This window comes from Tasmannia lanceolata, unplaced genomic scaffold (genome assembly GCF_043159265.1).
Source record: "Tasmannia lanceolata isolate RefF3 unplaced genomic scaffold, GAP_Taslan_0.1 ptg000018l, whole genome shotgun sequence".
Classification (NCBI taxonomy): Eukaryota; Viridiplantae; Streptophyta; class Magnoliopsida; order Canellales; family Winteraceae; genus Tasmannia; species Tasmannia lanceolata.
Genome location: NW_027518695.1, coordinates 56,308,861 through 56,329,336, shown reverse-complemented (window position 1 = coordinate 56,329,336; position 20,476 = coordinate 56,308,861). Strand labels below are relative to the sequence as shown.

At 37.8% G+C, this 20,476-nt stretch overlaps 1 protein-coding gene across 1 annotated transcript; it reads left to right on the top strand.

The window, feature by feature from the left end:
* Nucleotides 1–420: 420 nt before the first annotated feature.
* LOC143851493 (putative disease resistance protein RGA3) lies at nucleotides 421–13,914 on the top strand. The gene is made up of 3 exons (XM_077360951.1): nucleotides 421–2,222; nucleotides 12,148–12,240; nucleotides 13,719–13,914. The coding sequence occupies exons 1-2, from the start codon at nucleotides 547–549 to the stop codon at nucleotides 12,188–12,190; spliced, it is 1,719 nt and encodes a 572-aa protein (XP_077217066.1). The 5' UTR covers nucleotides 421–546; the 3' UTR covers nucleotides 12,191–12,240; nucleotides 13,719–13,914.
* The last annotated feature ends 6,562 nt before the right edge of the window (nucleotides 13,915–20,476 follow it).

Genomic DNA, 20,476 nt, shown 5'->3' with positions numbered 1-20,476 from the left:
TGATGGGCCACACGTAAATAGGTTGTGCCCCAAAAATCATTTCCATAGGATGATCCCAACTGTCCGATCTATAGAATTTTTCACAATTTGAGTTCCTCTTTAGATCGGAGGGTTAGAATCATCTTATGGTAATGATTTTTTTTTTTGGCACAATCTATTTACGTTTTGGCCCATCAAATGGACGGTTTGGATCATCCTATGGTGTGGGGAGCACCGTCCATTTTGAAAATTACGGGGTGAATTCATACATAAAAGAGGGTGAATTTATCACTGCCCGTCTTTCCGTGTAAAATTTGTCATACACCCATTTTTCGTCAAAAGAACGTAGAAACTAGAAACAGCGCTTTTAATGTGGGTTTTTTTTTATCGTGTGATGCTCTTTGTGGAAAATAATGATTCATTACTTGTTTTCCCCCACTGCAAGAGGCAGAGGCTCTCTGTTCTAAAAAAAACCAGAGGCGTTTTGAGTTCTTATCTTACTGTTCTAATCTTGCTTTTTTTTGAAGCACAATTTGTTAGTTTGTCTCTGCAATACTAGAACAAGGTATGACGGATTACTTACTATCCCCTCTTGTTGATGCAATCGTTGGCAAATTGGAGGAATCCATAAAAGAGATTAAATTAATGTGGGGTATTGATGAGGAGATCGAAAACCTTTCCAGCACATTATCCAAAATTCAAGCTGTGCTTCAAGATGCTGAAGAACAGCAAGTAACGAGTAATGAAGTGAAAGATTGGCTTCGAAAGCTTAAGGATGTTGCATACGACGCTGATGATGTAGTGGAAGAGTTTGCAACGGACGTGCTCCGATTAAAATTGGAAGGCGGAAATCAATTCAGAAAGAGGAAGCATCAGCTATACAACTTCTTTTCTGTTCTTTTTAATTCCATCACATTTTTGTCTCGAGATAAGACGATAGTACAGAAGATGAAGGAAATTCAGGAGAGACTAATTAAAATTGCAAAGGAGAGGCACGACCTTCATCTCAAACAAGGAGATGGAGGGAGGCCGCGTGAAATAAAAAGGAAATCGCTGACTAGCTCCTTAATAAACGAATCAAATATATTCGGTCGGGATAAGGATAAAGAGAAGATAGTAAAATTGCTACTGGATGAATCCACATCGTCGTCGTCATCGTCGTCCAAGGATATATCTATTATTCCTATTGTCGGCATTGGGGGACTCGGAAAGACAACTCTCGCCCAGTTTATTTACAATGATGAAAGGGTGGGAGATCATTTTTCAGTTCGAGGATGGGTCTGCGTCTCTGAAGATTTTGATATGTGTAGACTAACAAAAGCAATTATGGAATCAGTGACAAAGAACTCTTGTGATCTTAACGAAATTGATCCACTTCAAGTTAGCCTCAAGGAAAAATTGAGTGGCAAGAGATTTCTACTCGTCCTAGATGATGTATGGCATGACAATGATAATGATTGGCAGAGGCTACAGTCCCCATTCAGTTCTGGGGCAAACGGAAGTAGAATTATAATAACTACTCGAAGTTCAGAGGTTTCAAGAATCATGGGCACAATTCCCGCCTATAAGTTGGGTTGTTTAGACGACGATGACAGCTGGTCCTTGTTTACACGATGGGCATTCATAGTGGGAAGCTCAGATGTACCTCCAAACTTAGTAGCAATTGGAAAGAAGATCGTGAAAAAGTGCAATGGGTTGCCTTTGGTAATAGAAGCTCTTGGAGGTCTCTTACGTTCAAATACCGATGAGAACAAGTGGAAGAATATCCTTGGAAGTGAAATGTGGGAAATATCAAAGATGAGAAATGATATTATTCCAATACTAAAATTTAGCTACGATCACTTGCCTGCATGTCTGAAACAATGCTTTGTGTATTGCTCCCTGTTTCCAAAGGATTATGAATTTGACAAGGACACTCTAATCCAACTTTGGATTGCAGAAGGATTTATCCAACATGAAGGAAGGAAGCGATTGGAAGACATAGGTTTCGAGTATTTTGATGAGTTGATGTCAAGGTCCTTCTTTCAATATTACGGATCACGCTACAAGATGCATGACTTAATTCATGACCTTGCGCAATCCGTTTCTGGTGTCGAATACTTCAGAATAAAGAATAGCGCTGACTCTTGGAATATCGCTGCAAAGGTTCGTCATGCATCAGTATGGCAACGCAATGAACACTCAGGAATTTTCGAGTCCTTTCATGAATCTGAGAGGTTGCGCACATTTCTGCTACCGCCAAGGTGCGAAACACTCACTAAGCAAGTTGCTCATGATTTCTTCCTAAAATTGAGATGCTTACGGGTGTTAGATTTGGGTGATGCTTGTGTAAGAGATTTGCCAGATTCTATTAACGAATTAAAATATTTGAGGTACCTCGATCTCTCTCATACAAATATTGCAACCTTGCCGGAATCAATAGCTAGCCTCTATAATTTGCAAACACTGAAACTTTGCTATTGCGGGCAACTTGGTGAGCTACCAAAGTCCACCAGCAACCTAATTAACTTACGGCATCTTGCTTTTAGGGGTTGTAAGATTCATACGCCGCCAGAACTTGGGAAATTAATAAGTCTTCAAACACTAACTACATTTGTTGTGGGCAAAGAAAGTGGATGTGGAATAAGGGAGTTAAAGAACTTGACAGAGTTGAGGGGAACTTTTCACATTTCAAATTTAGAGAATGTGATTGATGGGAAGGAAGGCAAGGAAGCCAATTTGAAGAAGAAAGAGTACCTTGATACGTTGACGTTGGAATGGGGAAATAATAATCCACGAGGTGTTGCAGTTGATGAGGAGGTACTTGAAGCCCTCGAACCTCACTCCAACCTCAAAACCCTAAAGATTTTATCATATGGTGGTGTTAGTTTCCCCAGGTGGATGATGAGCGGTAATTTGACGAATCTGAACACTGTTAGTCTCGTTCAATGTTTGAATTGCCAACAGCTTCTACCCCTTGGGCAGCTACCTTTCCTCAAGCAGCTCCAGATTAATGGAATGGATGGATTGAAACATATTGAAGGTGAGTTTATTGGTGGGTCCAATAAGGTTATTAAGGGTTTTCCATCATTGAAGAAGTTAGGGCTGGCAAACATGTTGAATTTGGAGGAATGGTGTGGTGCAAGGGAAGGGGACATGCCATGCCTTGGTACACTAAAAATATCAAATTGTCCTAAGCTACAGAGATTTCCCCACCTCCCATCCATTAATAATTTGGTATTACGAGACTGTCATGAGATGGTATTGACCTCGGTTCCTTGCCTCACTACTCTAAAGTCATTACAAATTCGCTATATTAAAGGCTTGATATCCTTACCCCCTGGATTTCTTCAACCCTTAACCGTACTTGAGAGATTGGAGGTCAGTGACTGTAATGAGTTGGTGTCTTGGCCAAAGGAGGTCGGGTTGCATGACCTTCCTTCTCTCCAATATTTACAAATTGTGGGGTGTCCTAAACTCGAGTCATTGGGAGACGATGAGGAGGGCCTTCCCATCACGCTTAGATCTCTCAATATATCCAACGGTTGTGATAGCCTCAAGTGTACGCCTACAAGGGGGCTAGGAAAACTGAGTTCCCTCCAACATCTGGACTTGGTTACTCAATGCCCATTCTTGCCAGAGGGGATTTTCAGCAACCTTACGTCCCTCAAACAATTGAAGATTAGAAGTAGTCCACAATTGGAGTCATTGGAGGAACTGCCCATCACTCTTCAATCCCTTGAGATATTCTCATGTTCTAATCTCAAATCCATGGCCAAGGGGATTTTCAACAACCTTACGTCCCTCAAAAATTGGGATATTGGAAATTGTCCACAATTGGAGTCATTGGCAGGCGAGGAGGAGTTACCCACCGCGCTTACATCTCTCTTGATCTCCAACTGTCCTAATCTCAAATCCCTATCCAAGGAGATGCGTAATAACCTCACCTCCCTCGAAGAATTATATATTAATAACTGTCCACAACTAGAGTCATTGCCAAACATCATCGGCCTCCGTAGAATGACAATTAGAAAGTGCCCTCTATTGCAGCAGTTTCCAGAGGGAATGCTCGACATGCTTACATATCTCTCAGTTGATAATGTTGAGATCTTTTCTAAAAACCTTACATCCCTCCAAACCTTGTATATTTCTCAATGTTCACAACTCGAATTCTCTCCAAGCATGCTACTGCGCCCCACGCTTGAAACCATCTGTATCAATTCGTGTGATAATCTGAAATCCCTGCCCAAGGGGATGTTGAAGAACCTCACCTCCCTCAAAGAATTGACCGTTCGTTGGTGTCCTCAACTCCTTTCCTTGCCGGAGGAAGGGCTGCCCACCACGCTTCAGAAATTAGATATTGTTGGCTGTCCGGAAGTAGAGAAACAATGTCAAAAGGACGGAGGCCAATATTGGCCCAATATCTCACACATCCCCATCATATGGATAAATTACTCGAGGGTTTGAAGACTACTCTGGAGAAGGTACACGACTGTCTCTCCTCTTGGCTTTTGTTTTATTTATTTTTTGGTATGTAAGATGGGATTGAACCTCCGACCTCCAGGTTGATGAGAAAGCCTTAACCATTGAGCTAGAGGTTCAATCCCAAATTAGGGCTCTTGGATTTTATTAATCATATGAATAGATTTCAATCCATTATTTATTTTAAAGAATAGTAGACCTCAATTTCTCTCTATCTCTTTTCATTTCCTCATTTTCTCTCTTTCAAAACAAAACAAAGGAAACAGTTAATTTTACTGGAATTCCAGGCTCATAAAGAGATTTTTTTTCAGGTTCTTTAATTTTTCATTATATCTCAAAATTCCTTGTCTTAGTCTTGCCATACAGTAGATTATGACTTGTTTAAGACAAAAGGAACCCTAACTAGGATGAATTTACCTTACATGCTTCATTGAATTTATGCTCTGTTTTGAACTCTATGGTATCATTCATATTAATTGATCCTGTAGCAACTCTTCAAATCTTCTTTCTTTTTATTTAGCATTGGTTTGCTTTAAATGTTATTTGATTGATGATTTCATTTGCAATTGATTACATTCCCTAAACTTCTGTTAGAACTGAGCATCAATATAAAATAGATTATGACTTGTTTGAGACGTATTTTCCCCTCTTCATTGTATGCTTTGCTCTTTTGGAATGAAATTGCTAATTTTCTCAAAAAAAAAGAGGACTTGTTTGAGGCAAAAGGAACCCTAACTAGGATGAATTTACCATAGATGCTTCATTGAATTTATGCTCTGTTTTGGGCCATTTGATTTTTGTTCCTAGGTGGAGTGTTTGTTGTCCTTTTCTTTGTTTTCCCTTTTCAATAAGTTTCAACTAATCCTTGAAAAAAGAAAAAAAAATCTTTGTATATGTATACATTACTTGAGAATTTGATCAATGTATGAATGTGAGATCTGTGCATAGTTAAAATTAACAAAGTCAAACCAGCCACCATGGATTTTTATTTTCCTTACTACTCATTGGTTGTTCCATGTCATTATTTCTTGGTATCATTCATATTAATTGATCTTGCAGCTGAAATTTTAGGCATTCAACTCTGCAAATCTTCTTCCTTTTTATTAAGTGTTGGTTTGCTTTAAATGTTATTTGATTCATGATTTCATTTGCAATTGATTACATTCCCTATACTTATAAGAAGATGAAATCGTGTCTAAACTCTAAAGGTTTCCCTCTTGAATTTATTATACCAACTTCTGTTAGAACTGAGCATCAAAACTCTGTTAATTTTTCATATTGCATGTACCTCTCACACACACACAGACACATTTTATTGGAATTTCAAGTTCATATAAACAAAAGGACAAAGCAAAAATTCCAGGACCTTCTTCTCCAACCCAAACATACTGATTTTCTCTTTAAATCTCAAAAATCACTTACTATTATCTCAGCCCCTCTTTTCTTCTCATTTTTTTATAACAATGGACAAAAATGATTTTAAGCCCATTATGTTGTATGGGCTCAATTTTTTTTTTTTTTTCTGATTTTCTGAGAAAAGAGATACATTTCATTGCATTGAATTTTGAAAGAAGAAAATATTTCACTCTCCACAAGTTTGGGTTATATGTCCTACACATAATTAAGTTAGTTTCACTAATGCATAAGTATTTTAAAGTTAGGAGGTGCTAAGTCAGTCACCATAGACAACTTCCATCTGCTAATGTTTAGGGATATCAGGCTTGGCTATTTGTTGATCCCGAGATATACAATTATTGTTCATGCATTTTGGTATTGTGGATATTAGAAGCCTTTTTCATTTACACTTCTTTTATTCCTAACATTCAAATTAGTAATGCTTAAGAACCTCAAAAGAGATTAAAAAAATGAATGCTTTAATACAATGCATACATCTATTACTTACAGTCAGTAAATAGAAACAAAAATTCGAAAACTCTCTAATCTAGTTTTTTTTAGCATAGTATGGAACACCATGATAGTGGCAAACGCATCTCTTCTCAAAGAAGTTATAGTTCCAAAACAAAATCATGTTTTACATAGTTCAAAGCAGGTTTAGATACTTTTTTTATGGGTAAGCTGGGGTTAGGCGGGACCCCGACTAGAAGGTTTAGATGCTTTATTTGTTAGTATGTCTAGGCTGAGATATTTTAATCTAAAATCAAATTCCAAATTAGTTGATGTGATGCTAGTAGAATGCTCTTTGTTCTAGCCCTATAGATTAGGATGGAACAACATGATGCTGGAAAAAACATCTACTCAAAGAAAGTCTAGATGCCCTTACAAAATTCTGTCTTACATGATTCAAAGTAGGTTAAATGTTTTTCTTTGTTGTATGTCTGGGTTGAATTTTTCTTCTCTAAAAACAAATTTGACATTAGTTGATATGATGCTAGCAGAGTGGTTCTTACATTTTTCTTCATTAATTTTCAAATTACTTACCTAGTAGTCTACAATAAATTATTACCTTTTTTGTAGCAAAAAAAATCCAACTGGGATGAATTTACCGAGTACCCATCGCTGAATTTAAGCCCTGTTCAGACTGCTTTGGTTCTTATGTGATTTTCTTTTCTTTTCCTTTATTATTGGCTTCGTCCCTTGGTGCAGTATTTGTTTCGTTTTTCTCTGGTCTCCTTTTTCAATTAGTTTCAGTTTCTCTAGAAGAAAAGAATTGTATGTATTAAGAATTTGATCAATGTGTGTAACTAAGATCTTTGCACAGTTAACTTTATCAATATCAAACAAGCCACCATGGATTTTTATTGAGCTTTCTATTCATTGGTCGTTCCTTGTTATCATTTCTTTGTATCTTTTTTATTAGTGATTTGATTTGCAAATAGTTACATTCCATATGCTTATAACAAGATGGAGTGGTGTCTAAAGGTTTCTCTTTTGCATTTATTACACCAACTTCTATTAGAACTTAGCATCAACATTGAATTAATTTTCCAACTTGCTATACCTCTTTAGGACTCATTTCATAGAACTCATTTATAGAAGAGTGGCAAATTTTTACGGCCGGTTGCCAACCTGACGCCAACCCTCCTCCTTTATCCTGGCTTGGGAAAGGCTGTTAAAAACACAGGCGTTCTGTGCGACCGTAAAATCCCTACCAAGTTGAGGGGAAATTTTTATAAGACAGTTGTGGGGCCAATCATGTTGTACATGCTGTACGGCTCAGAATGTTAGGCCACCAAGAAGCAGCATGTGCATAAGATGATTGTAGCGGAGATGCGAATGCTTAGATGGATGTGTGGCCACACAAGGTTAGATAGAATTAAAAATAAAGACATTCGTAAAAAAGGTGGGGGTGGCACCAATTGAGGAGAAGATGGGAGAGCACCGCTTAAGATGGTTTGGACATATCCAATATAGGCCTTTGGATGTTCCGGTGGGAAGCGGTGACTCGTGCCAAATTGATAGAGTAAAAAGAGGTAGGGGCAGACCGAAAACAACTTGGGTAGAAACAGTAAGGAAAGACTTGACAGCTAGGAACATAACATAGAATATGACCTTGGATAGGATAGAATGGAAGAAAATGATCCACGTAGAAGAACCCAACTAGAGCCGGGTAGATTCCTTTCACCTTCTTCATGAAGTTTTTCTAAAGGATTCATTTTAGCCGACCCCAACTAGTTTGGGACAAAGGCTTTGTTGAGTTGAGTTGAGTTTTTGCCTGTACCTCTGTCTCTATCTCTCCCTCTTTCTCACACGCACGCACACACATTGAATTTTTTTGCTAAATAAGAAAAATTAAAAACACAGACACGCAAACACACTGGCATATTGACTTCTTTTTTGTTAGATAAGAAAGAGTTAAAAACACACACACATACATGTTAACTTAAAATGCTCCATTGGACCTTTCTTAGTTGCAGCTTTTTATTGCCCTAAACTTTCTCCAATTTCTTTCAAATCCTCGTCTACTCTTTTAGTTTAGGCCTACCAAATAAAGAATGATAAAGAAGTTGGAGGTTACATCCTAGCTTACCTACACCAAAAAAAAAGAATGATCCCTGCCTGTTTCCATATGTTTCCCCTTCTCCGTCATTTTTGGATGGCCTTTATCCATCCACCGAGGTTCGTCAAAAGTCTCGGTTGGGACTAAATGTGATTCGAAAGACTGTATCCATGATTTCTTGTACAAAAATAGGATAAATGGGGGATTTTGGTTTCTGAATTCAGAATTAATACAATATAGTAGACAACAAAAAATTAACCTTTTACTTCTTCTTTGTAAATTATTTCCTTTTGGGTGCCTATTTATGAAACAATATTATGTTAGAATAAGCTTATTATTTCCTTTCTATAGAGTGAACATTTTCTCAAGCCAATTTGGTTGGGAAGAGTTCATTTCATTGGCATCCATACTAAGGTTCAATATAGGGATTTCAGTCAAATAACCAATTTGCTTTTGTAAAATCACATGCAAGGTTGTTTTGGATTTTTCTTGATCCTGAACTATCAACCACCCTATCCAATAATGTCAAGTCATCTTGCAACATCTAGAGAAAATTGTCTTTCTTCCATCATAGTAACTCCATATCCAAACTAGATTAAATTTCCTTGAAGCAGAGATCGAACAATTTTCATAAAGAAGGAAATATTCCTTTATTCAAACCTCCAAATGCCCATACTATCTTCTCCTTTTTGGTTCACGGGGTTGACTCTCCGACTTACCCAACAGGAATATCCTTATTGCATTTTGTTATTTCTGTTACTATTAGAATCAGAACCTTGGGTTCAAACTATAATTTACCTTTTGGAAGGAGGATTATAGCATGATCCATTCATATTCATAAATAGAGTTCATCTTACATGACAAAATATAAAAATTAAGCTTCATTGGAAGGGAATGATCGTTCCTTTTTCCATATCTGTCTATTGATCTCAGCCTTAATGTATAAAAATTAATCCCAGTTGATTCATGCCAATCCTCCAGAGCCCAATATGAAAATATGATTGCTGAAACTTCAGACAGTTATTAGGAACATGCATATCTAGTAGTCATGATTAATGTATAACTGACGTAAATCAAAAGTAAACACAACATGAATTGGAAGATTTTTTTTAATGTATGAAGAGAAACCAATGCTGCAACGATCTATTTGTCAAAAACATGCTGCCCAAGGGGATGAACATCCCTCTCCCCATCATCCCCTCGAACTTTTTCATACTATATCCATTGATAGATCAGGAGAGCATTATATACGATTATAATACTTTTCTTTCATAAATTCCCTTGGAGGGGTCCCCCAAACCCCAGCTTACCCATGCAAAAAACTTGAATCGGAACAATGAAGTAGAGAGATAGAAAATTTTAGTGATTCCTATAGAAATTTCCCAATAAATAAAAAAAGATCCAAAATCATGAACTTTCTTTTTCATAGAAGCAATAATAAAGATCCTTTAAAATTAGCAATCATGAATTGTTTGTGAATAAATAGTTCCATTGAAGGGAATAATCATAAACTTTTCCATTGAAAGCTTACCATTAATTATGTGGAGAGTACCTGTACAAAAAGTTTCTTCTAATGTCTACACCATAACTTTCTAGTCCTCGACTGATAGTACTTTCTAAATGAACCCCAAAAAATGTCTCCTTGGTACTCTATAACTATTGAAACTTAAGTAACTAATAGTATTCTTTGCTTAGAAAACTCAAAAAAAGCAATTTCTAAACTATAAAAAAAACTACTAAATTTTGATTTACCTACTTCCGAGAAACAAGCGATGACTATTTCTCATATTACATGTTTGATGAAAATTCAAAGCTATCCAAATACAAATAGATAGAACATAGGTACAAATCACAAAGAAGGGTGTGGAGGAGATAAAGATAATATCAATGTTAATGGTAACATATCATTTAACATCAACCAGAAGTTGAAGGGAAGAAAGGCTGCCTGTCATTTCTATATTCATCAAAATTACTAGTTTTCAATCTTACAAGTATAAATGTCATACCAATCAAAAGTTCCATACATGAACCAACTCCCTTATCTGATATAGGCTATCATTAAAGACTTCAAACAACTTACAAGGAGTAGCAAACTATGAAAGGTAAAGTTATGCAACCTACAATGCATGGAAAATTCAAATACTAACTGCATTCATCCTAGAAACAATCTACAATGCATATAGGTCAACGATTGACAACTCACAACTACCATTTGGACCCGCAATATGTGGTCACAGTAGATATACCATCATTGTTTTCTCTATTCAAATTCCTTGTTTTTATGTTTTTTTTTATTTTAAAGGTAACAGTTTTTTTTATTGCTGTAAGAGTAAATACAACAGAGGGGACGAGACATCCCACAAGTGTAAAAAACCATACAGCCTGTAGCCTGAAACTTCCAGTCCACCCGAGAGTAAATACAACAGAGGGGACGAGACATCCCACAAGTGTAAAAAACCATACAGCCTGTATCCTGAAACTTCCAGTCCACCCGTAATCATACCAACTGACAGCAGACTTACCAATATGCCTCCTTTTTATGTTAACTTCCTTTTCTACTCTTTCTTTTCAACTCAACTCAACTCAACTCAACAAAGCCTTTTCTACTCTTTCTTTTATTCTTTTTAATTTTGTCCACTTTTATCATGGTAAATGGCAAAGATGCCCTCCTCCTTGTGAACCATGTGACTTCTATTCTTTGGATGCCTTCATTCTCCTCCTCTTGGAAAGAAAGTCGCCATTGGATTTTCATTCAAGTCACCATTTTAGAACGCCACACAAGTGAACATCTTGCCAAAAACCAAAACTAGATTGCATCAAAAGGCATCCAATGAGATTATCTTTTACCTTGAATGTGGTCTTTCCATTCATCTCTTTGGATGACATCATTCTCCCCCTGCTTGGAAAGAAAGTCGCCATTGACTTGATTCGGATTTGATCTAGCCACTTTTTAGTTTGATTTTGTTGAACATTCTGCACTAGCGAGCATTTCAAACATGTCATCTATCTCTGTCTATCCCTGCATGTTAATTTCTGTGTATTATGGTATTTCAGTTTTTTGGTAAATTCTTTCATGGAAAATTCATTGTCAAGCTCATTAATAGAACAAAGAGAAACAGATTATTATCCCCTATGAAGGATCTCTCTCTCTCTCTCTCTCTCTCTCTCTCTCTCTCTTACATGACTATAGAAGATTTTACACCATTACATAGCATAGGGATCAAGTTCTCGTAACAAGGGATTTAGTTTAACCTCCTATTAGATGCACATTTTTCCTTCTTACACCCTTTGAAGCCATAGATCCTTCCTCCTCTTCTATATAGTTCTCAATTCTATCTTCGTTTCAAAACTCTAATCCATCTCTCTCCAAAAAATGGAAATCCCACACAGATCATACTCCTCTTTCAAAAATTTTACTCAAAAATTTTGTTGTTGTCTCACTGTAGACTCTTCCAACAAATTATAACTAAGAGTACAAGGTCATTCAGTTTTATTATTCAGTTACGTTTTTGTGAATACCCATTATCGTTTGAATTATTTACTTGTTTAGATATTGCTTTAGTTGAACATGACAGCGAAAAGAATTTTCATCCTGTTATTTTTCTACAACTTTACATTCCATGACTTTATTTCTCTCAAAATTGTCATGTTTTTGTACTCCATCTAAGCAATAAATCAAATTCGCACCAAATTAACGTGAAGTTCAAGTAATATATATGTCAACTTACATGCTTATCTTTTCATTTCAGGTTAAGCAAATTCAACGGGCACCATTCTCTCATGGAACAATAGAAATGGCATATTATCTAAATATGCAGTCTGGAACGGATCTTGAACATCATGTAAGTATAGAATGTAATAACCAATACGCACCTCCGTACAAAGAAAGTTATGCTTGGTTACTATGAAATTCATTATTTCCTTCTTACCAAGCACAGAGATAAATCTGCATACATTTTGATGCTGACAAACTATTTTTCGCTGTCTATGTAATAAGTGAAGAACACAGCATCTTCCATTAGCACGTTGTCCTTTCCTTTTGTATTGTTATATTGGTCTGAAGCTTCAGGACTTCCTAAAGGAGCCTCATGAACTGTCTTTCGACAGAATATGTGGTTCGCTTTTTGGAATAAAAAAACAAGAAGAAGAAGAAACAAGTCCAGAGAGTTGAATTGCAATATTCTTAATAGCTACCACAAATTCAAATAGCGAATAATGAAATCTCCATTACCAATTCTATGTAAAATGCCTCTGGATGCACAGCCAAAATTGTTTTTTGAAGCTCCGTCTTTGTTAACAATTTTTCTTTGCTTTGCTAGTGTGTATTCTAAAGCGCAACTGTAGTATGCATTTCAACACCAAAACCATGTTTTGAAAGACTGATGCTTCAGATGCAACAGAGCAACTGTAGTATGCTTTTCAACACCAAAACCATGTTTTGTCCGGCCTTAGAAATCTTACTAGTTGAGCCCTTTTGGATTCTTCATCTGTTGAGCCCTACCACCAATTTATCTTCAATTGTGCATATTGGATGGTATGAATTTAAAGTTTGCATCATTTTATTGGAGGCTTTGGTTCCCCTAGATGAATAGGAGTTGTAGAAATCTGACAGGTGCCCATAAAAAAAAAGAAATCTGACAGGCCTAATTCTATCTCACGTACAAAAGGAACCCAAAAACTAATATAATGAAAACACAAGTGTTTTATGCGGTTTGAAAATGGTGCGTACATCCATGGGAGAGATGACAATCTTCTATTATATGAAAAACAGATAAACAAAGCCATAGATCTACATCCACTGGGTGGTCAATCAAATCAATTGGTGAAACTGCTGCTGGTCGGATAGATTTGCTCAACCTTTGTTGGATATTATCAAGGACGTCAAGAAAAAGTACAGAAGGCCATATATTGTTTTAATCTTCCCTAAATAATAGTGGGGCCAAATAAGTTTCTTATCAGCAGCCTAACTGCCATTGCAAGTGTACTAGTGTATAACTTATTTTGAGTAGAGATTGGTGGTGTTTAAATTCATTTTAATGTTGTTTCTCTATTGGGTACTTTCTTAAATATTCAGTTAGTGTTCCATTAAATACTCATTACTGTTTGAATTTGTCACTTGTTTGGATGTTGCTTCAGTTGAACATGAGGTGAAGAACTTGTCGTACTGTAGTTTTTTCTCCGACTTTACATTCCATAGAGTTGTTTCTCTGGAAATTCTATGTTTATGTAATATAGCTATGCAGCAAATCAGGGATGTATCAATTTCAGCTAAAATTAAAGTAATATAAATTCAACTTACATGTTATTCTTTCCATTTCAGGTTAGCGAATTTAGTCGGCACCCTTCTCTCGTTGGAAAAAGTACAAAATGTGAGATTATGTGTATCTGCAGCCCTCTGTCCAGGAGATAATAATGTATGGTTATGTTTTCCCCCTACAAACTTAGCTATGATTGGTTTGTATGCAATTCATGATTGCAATATAAATATGTATGTTGTTATTCTTTTTGTACTGTCATATTGGTTTTATACTTAAATGAGACTCATAGAATAGCCTGTGATTGAATTTATGAAATGAAAGAGCATGTTGTTCTTGTTTTTTAGCATAGAAAAAAGTCTAGACTGTTGCATTACAGTATTCTTAATATCAACAATGAAATTTTCATAAGCAATTCTATTTTGAATGCCTTTGGATGCACTACCCAATTTTTTTGAAGCTCCATCCATACGAATTGTTTTTCTTTCCTTACTAGTGGGCAGCATTGATATCTTTGAACAAAAGCTAGAACATTGTTTGATCTTTTAGTCTTTTTCTTTCTTCGAGGTATATAGGCATGGATTGAACCCAAACCTTGTGGTTGCAACCCAAAGCCACAATCTCAAGCCCTAAGTCCTACAATCATTGAAAGATTAAGCCTTGTGAAAATCAATCTTTAAATTTCTCTTGGGGAAATCCAAAAGGAGGCCTAATAAGTCAATGGGCTAAGATCATCCGATCAAGGTGGTCTGAACAACAATAGGGTGGATATGTATTCACGGGTCGGATGAATGTATCTTTTCACATCAACGAGGCACATGTAGAGCTCAAAATGTGGTTGTTGGAAATAGAAGAGTCCAATAGACAGTTTTTTATAATAAAAAAAAAGAGTCCAATAGTCCAAGAAACAGTTATCTTAGCACCTTTCTATCCTGTCATCATAGTTCTATATCACTGTGTCCAATCTATTTGAGAATATTTCAAAATTTCCTGATGGTCGATACATCGGGACCTTCAAATCTTTGTTACAATATAGTGGGGATCAAACCTTGGTTACAATATAGTCGGCCTACCTCCACGTGATGGACATTCTCTCACCTCATTGGATTACTTGAAATGAATGATTGGATGTATCTCCCTTTCGGAAGAAGCTGTTCGAATTGCTCATTCTGTGATAGCTATGCCTATTTAGAGATTTTTTATTTTCTTCCCCATGACTTGGTTATGCTTAGTATTTTTTTATCTTTATTTTGGGGTTTACTCTGATATTCTCAGTCTGTAGGTTTATCCTTTCCCTTTTCTGTTTAATAAAAGTTATCCTGCCATTAAAAAAAAGCATATGGTGTTAACTATCACACAATAAAAACCAGAGAGAAAACTCGATTCACGGCCTATAATATGGGGAGTAAACTCCATTAGAATCCATTCAAATGGGAACGATCTTGTAGGAGGAAAATAGGAAAGAAAAGACCTAATTGGAAGAGGATTCATAGTCGACAATTATGGATTAGCACATGAAAAGATAAGCTTGGGTGAGAGAAGCAAGGAAAGGAATTGGCCTAACCACATAAATCTCAATGTTCATCTTGTGGCTTGTTTTCTTATTTTACTTTTCTGTTCATTTGTACACGATCGGATCGGATTTACCTAGCGGATTTTCTCAACATCCTGTTTGTTGAAACCGGGTCTAGCATGTCTTGTCGAAAGATTTTCCATTTATTGCTTCGCATGTCTTGACAACAAGATGTTACATGTATTGCTGTGCATGTCTTGAAAAAGGATTTCTAACTATTGTGTTATCTAGATTTCTACTATTTGGAAATAACTTTTCTTGAGACCTGGATATTTTATTCATGAAAATACCAAAATATGTTTTGTGACAAATTGTTATCTATATTAAATTCTAGGATGTTTTTTGAGATTCTAATTTCTTATTTATGATAAGCTTCAGATATGTTTTATGACCATGATTGGGGAAAGTATTTAGTTTGGATTTCATGTTGTATCTCTCATGTTGTATCTCACGGAGGCTATGATCAGATATCCTGCCAATGAGAAGCAGTACGTTGGCCCTGTCAACTTGTATTATGAGAAACCGGTTCTTTAACCATCCTATTGATTCCCATTCTTGACATCAGAATCATTTTTTATTCTTTGGAATTCTTTCTAGAATCAGAATCATGTTTCTTAACTCATTTCTGAGAATTATTAGTTTAATTTTTTTAGAATAAAATCATCTTTTCTGGTAATGAAATTTTTTTATTCTAGAGTATATTTTGTGACAAACCTAATTTTATAGAATGAAAACATAAACTTCATAATTATGAAAGGGAAATGTTATCAGCACTACTATACTGATCAGAGGGTTGGGATCAACCTATGGAAATAATTTTTGGGGCACATCCTATTTAGGCTATGGCACATCTAATGGACGGTTTGGATCATCCTATGGTGCGGACCCAAATATTTAGGGAATAATTACAATTGTAGTTATCAAAACAACATGTGACAATTTATGAGTTTATAAATTAAAAAGTGTGTGTTATCAAAACAACATAATGCTAAGGCCCCATTCCTTTCAACAACATAATGCTTGAAAACACTTCTGTCTCCCTCCCATGTCATCGAAGTCCGGACCCAAAGGCTAATCGGACTCAAAATTTACCGGAGAAATGATATATTCACCCTGTTTTTTACTAGGGAAATAAAAAAGGGGTAAATATATCACTTCCCAATTTTTCTCTCAAATTTCTTTTGCATTGGGTTTCTACCTAAGGTCATGTTCCTTTTAGATTCTGAAAACCGATTGTGTGCCTCAAACCAATTATTGGACTTAATTTTGAATCCAATAATCGATTTGGAGCCCACAATCGGTTGTCACAATCTCAAACAAACCTGGGGTTTTTATTCAAATATTAATTAATTTCCTTTTTTCGTTCCTATTCCGTTGAGGAATTATAAACTGAAGGGTGCCCTTGCAAAAAATCATCTACAAGGGCACTTCCATTGGTCTCATTGTATCTTGAAGGCAAATTCGTAGTACCCCTCCACTATAGATTCCCCAACACATATTACATATATTCTTCTGAATGAACGAAGTATCTGTGTTCAATTCCAATATTACATGATTCCTTCCAATACTTCTAGATTTTGATCTTTTTTTTTCTAAGTACTACTGCCAAAACTTTGCAATTATCACGTGTTTTGAGTTTAATTTATTCATAATAAAAGTAAGCTCATAGCCATTTTATTATGTAAAAAAATAAAATTTAAGAATTGATTAAAAGGTTTTGACAAATCCATGTATATTTCTTTTTGAGGTTTACCGAATCCGACACTTGATATTCGTCTTGAATACTTATAATCATATCGTAGTGATGCAATATAGTATGATTTTCCTCTCTATACTTTACAATTTTCTACTGACCTATTAAAAAGGAGTTAGAATTTCCAAAAAACTATAACTGCCAATCAGAAAAGTATATGATGAAGTAAGAGTGTTATTATCAAAAGGATTGCCGATATCGATTTTCCATTTCTTTGGGCAGTGATAGCGTCAGATGCAACTTATACTAGAGTTGCCATGAGATGTTGTGATCGGAACCATCCATTCGATATCATCAGGATTATTTGATCAGATTGAGTCTTGGGATATTAAGTGGGCCCACAAGATCAATGGTTCAGAATGTGCTGAAATAATGTGTGTGGGTCCAATTGCTGCATGTCATGGGGGCTCTCACATAACTGCATCTCATGCTATCATTTCCCTGTCTTTACAAATTCTTTGTTTACTTTTCCAAATGTAAATGTTCTTTGGGATATCATTTTCTCCTTTCACCTTGCAGATTTCTGATTTTGGATTAGCAAAATGGCTTCTTGAGAAATGGACCCACCACATAGTTTTCCCCATTGAAGGAACATTTGGGTAAGTAACAACTTCCGATACATCCACCACGTATCGGCAATGCGACCCCACATGAATCGGGTAATTAATTCCGTTAATGAAGTTTCTTTTTTATTTCTCCTTTTCTAGGGATTTTACTAATTAAGTCTCAGAGAAACACTCTATATTTTAACTAGGTCCTCTTAAACCTAGAAAATTATAATTAAGCTCCTACCTTTTACATAATTTTGAAAATGCCCTCTCCTAAGAAATTATAATCTACAAAAAGAGGCATTGTGAAGGTTCTTGTGGTCACTTTGTACAAACATTGACACAAAGTTGCCTTCTAAAAAAAATGTGACACGCTCAATTTCCAAGTGTAAAAATGAGGGTGATTACTAAAGATAAGGGCATTTACAGAATTTTGAAAAAATAAAGAGCTCAATTATAATTTTTACATGGGATTTGCTAGCTTCCATAGCAAAAGGCATTTCGCAGATGGCCTGTTGCGTGTGAGACCAGCCACATCACGAGTGAAGACAAAATCTTCTGAAAAGTGAGCCGGTGTGGCTGGTCTCCCATGCAACAGGCCATCAGCGATACGCCTTCTGTGATGGATGCTAGCAAATCCCTTTTTATATGACTTCCTTATAAGAACCCTTTTATGATTGGCAATAAGCTTAAGTTGAACCCTTGACCTTAAGGTTGCAACCCTTATGTCCTGGACTCTTTACCAATTGGGAAAGAGACCTCTCTCTCTCTCTCTCTCTCTCTCTCTCTCTCTCTCTCTCTCTCTCTCTCTCTGACCTAGTTCATGGATGCAAGTTGTGCAACTTCTCAAGGGTGAGGATGGAACAGTGGAGGTGATGGGAAGAGAACATAAGCCTGTTGCTGTTAAGGCACTTCTTTTAGATGCTTTTGACTTGGAAAACTACACTAGTTCTAGGTATCTCAGTGATCTTAATCGTTACTGGAAACTTGCTTTAGAATAGTGTTAGACCTAAAATCGGTAACAGGTACAGCAGTGACGTAAGAGCTGAGCTGGATGACCAGAGGAGCTGAGTCCTGAGAGACCGGAGTGAAGTGGAGCGAGGTCGCTGAGTCCTGCACAAGGCAAGCGAGGTCAGAAGACCGGACCGGGTTTTACTCCGGACAGGCCCTTCGACACTCAAGTCAGTATGAGCAGGAGTGAAGGGGAGAGTCTAAGAGTTTTTAGGGAGAAGAGGGTTTTTTGCATTACCCGTTGGTCTGAGCCCTGATTCCCTATTTATAGGGGAAAACGGGTGAGGTGTCCTGGACAGGTGTCCAGGACGGGTGGCGGCCTGTGAGAGGCTGAATCTCACCTACTCTGGGACAGGTGGCAGCCTGTGAGAGGTTGGATCTCACCCACTCTGGGACAGGTGGCAGCCTGTGAGAGGCTGGTGTTTTCACACCCCATCAGTTGCCCCCCAGTTTTCCAAGTCATTGAGGGACTTGGGAAAGTGTGATCGATCGTTTTTCTGGATGGGCAGATGTTGTTCAGAGGTGAATCGGAGAATTTAGTGTGGAGTACAGAGTCCGCAATCCGGAGTCCGGAGTTCGCAGTGCGGAGTCCGGAGATCGCAGTCCGGAGTCCGGAGTTCTCCGTCCGGAGTACGGCTTCAACCGGACTGGCTCCTGGCGCTTTACAGAATACATTATATTCAGTCCGGTGTTCGCAGTTCGGAGTCCGGAGTTCGCAGTCCGGAGTACGGCTTCAACCGGACTGGCTCCTGGCGCTCCATAGCACGCGTCATATCCAGTCCGGAGTTCGGAGTCCGGAGTTTGCAGTCTGGAGTTCGGTTTCAACCGGACTGGTTTTTGTCGTTTTGTGAAGACGCGTTATATCCAGTTCGGCTTTTACCGGACTGCTTTTTGTCGTCTTGCGGCCAGTACGGTTCGGACCGGACTGCTTTCTGTCGTTTTGTGAAGACGCGTTATATCCAGTTCGGCTTTTACCGGACTGCTTTTTGTCGTCTTGCGGCCAGTACGGTTCGAACCGGACTGCTTTTTGTCGTTTTGTGAAGACGCGTTATATCCAGTTCGGCTTTTACCGGACTGCTTTTTGTCGTCTTGCGGCCAGTACGGTTCGGACCGGACTGCTTTTTGTCGTCTTGTGAAGACGCGTTATATCCAGTTCGGCTTTTACCGGACTGCTTTTTGTCGTCTTGCGGCCAGTACAGTTCGGACCGGACTGCTTTTTGTCGTCTTGTGAAGACGCGTTATATCCAGTTCGGCTGAAGTATCTAGTGCGGAGTACGGAGTACGGAGCACGGAGCACGGAGCAAGGAGTGTGGAGAACCATTCCGGAGACGTGAGATTTCACGCGCGTAGGAACACGCGCGTGCATGATCATATTTGTTGGTGGGAGAATGTGTCCGTCATAAATAGGGGACTCGTGGCATAACCCAGACGCCCTTGAAATGCGTGCGTCGTATTTATTGCTCCACTGCCTCTGAAAAGCTATAAAAGGAGGTTTACCCCCTTTCATTTTTTACTTTTCACTTTTCATCTTCTTTTCTTTTTTTGCTCTGGGAGCTCCGCCTTCTCAGTTCTCTGTTCGTAGTCCGCAGTCCGTAGTTCTCAGATCGCAGTCCGCAGTTACGTGCAAGAACCTTTATGAGCTCCACTCACCGGTATTTCTCTCAGCCCTTCTTTTTACATGTCTGATAGCAATTCCAATTCCGAGTCCGGTACGGAGTCCTCCACTAGCAGTAGTTCAGAGTTTAGGCCGCCTCAGGAGCCTGTAATGGCTAGGACGTCCGCTAGGATAGATCTTGTAGATAGTGACGACGGAGGGGACAGGGAGGAAGTGTTTTTAGACTTGAACGCCACTCCACTCCCCACTGGCAGTCTCCCCCAAGCAGGAGGGAGTGTTGAAAGTGACGTTGCTGAGGCGTCTACAACCGTCCTTCCTGGCCG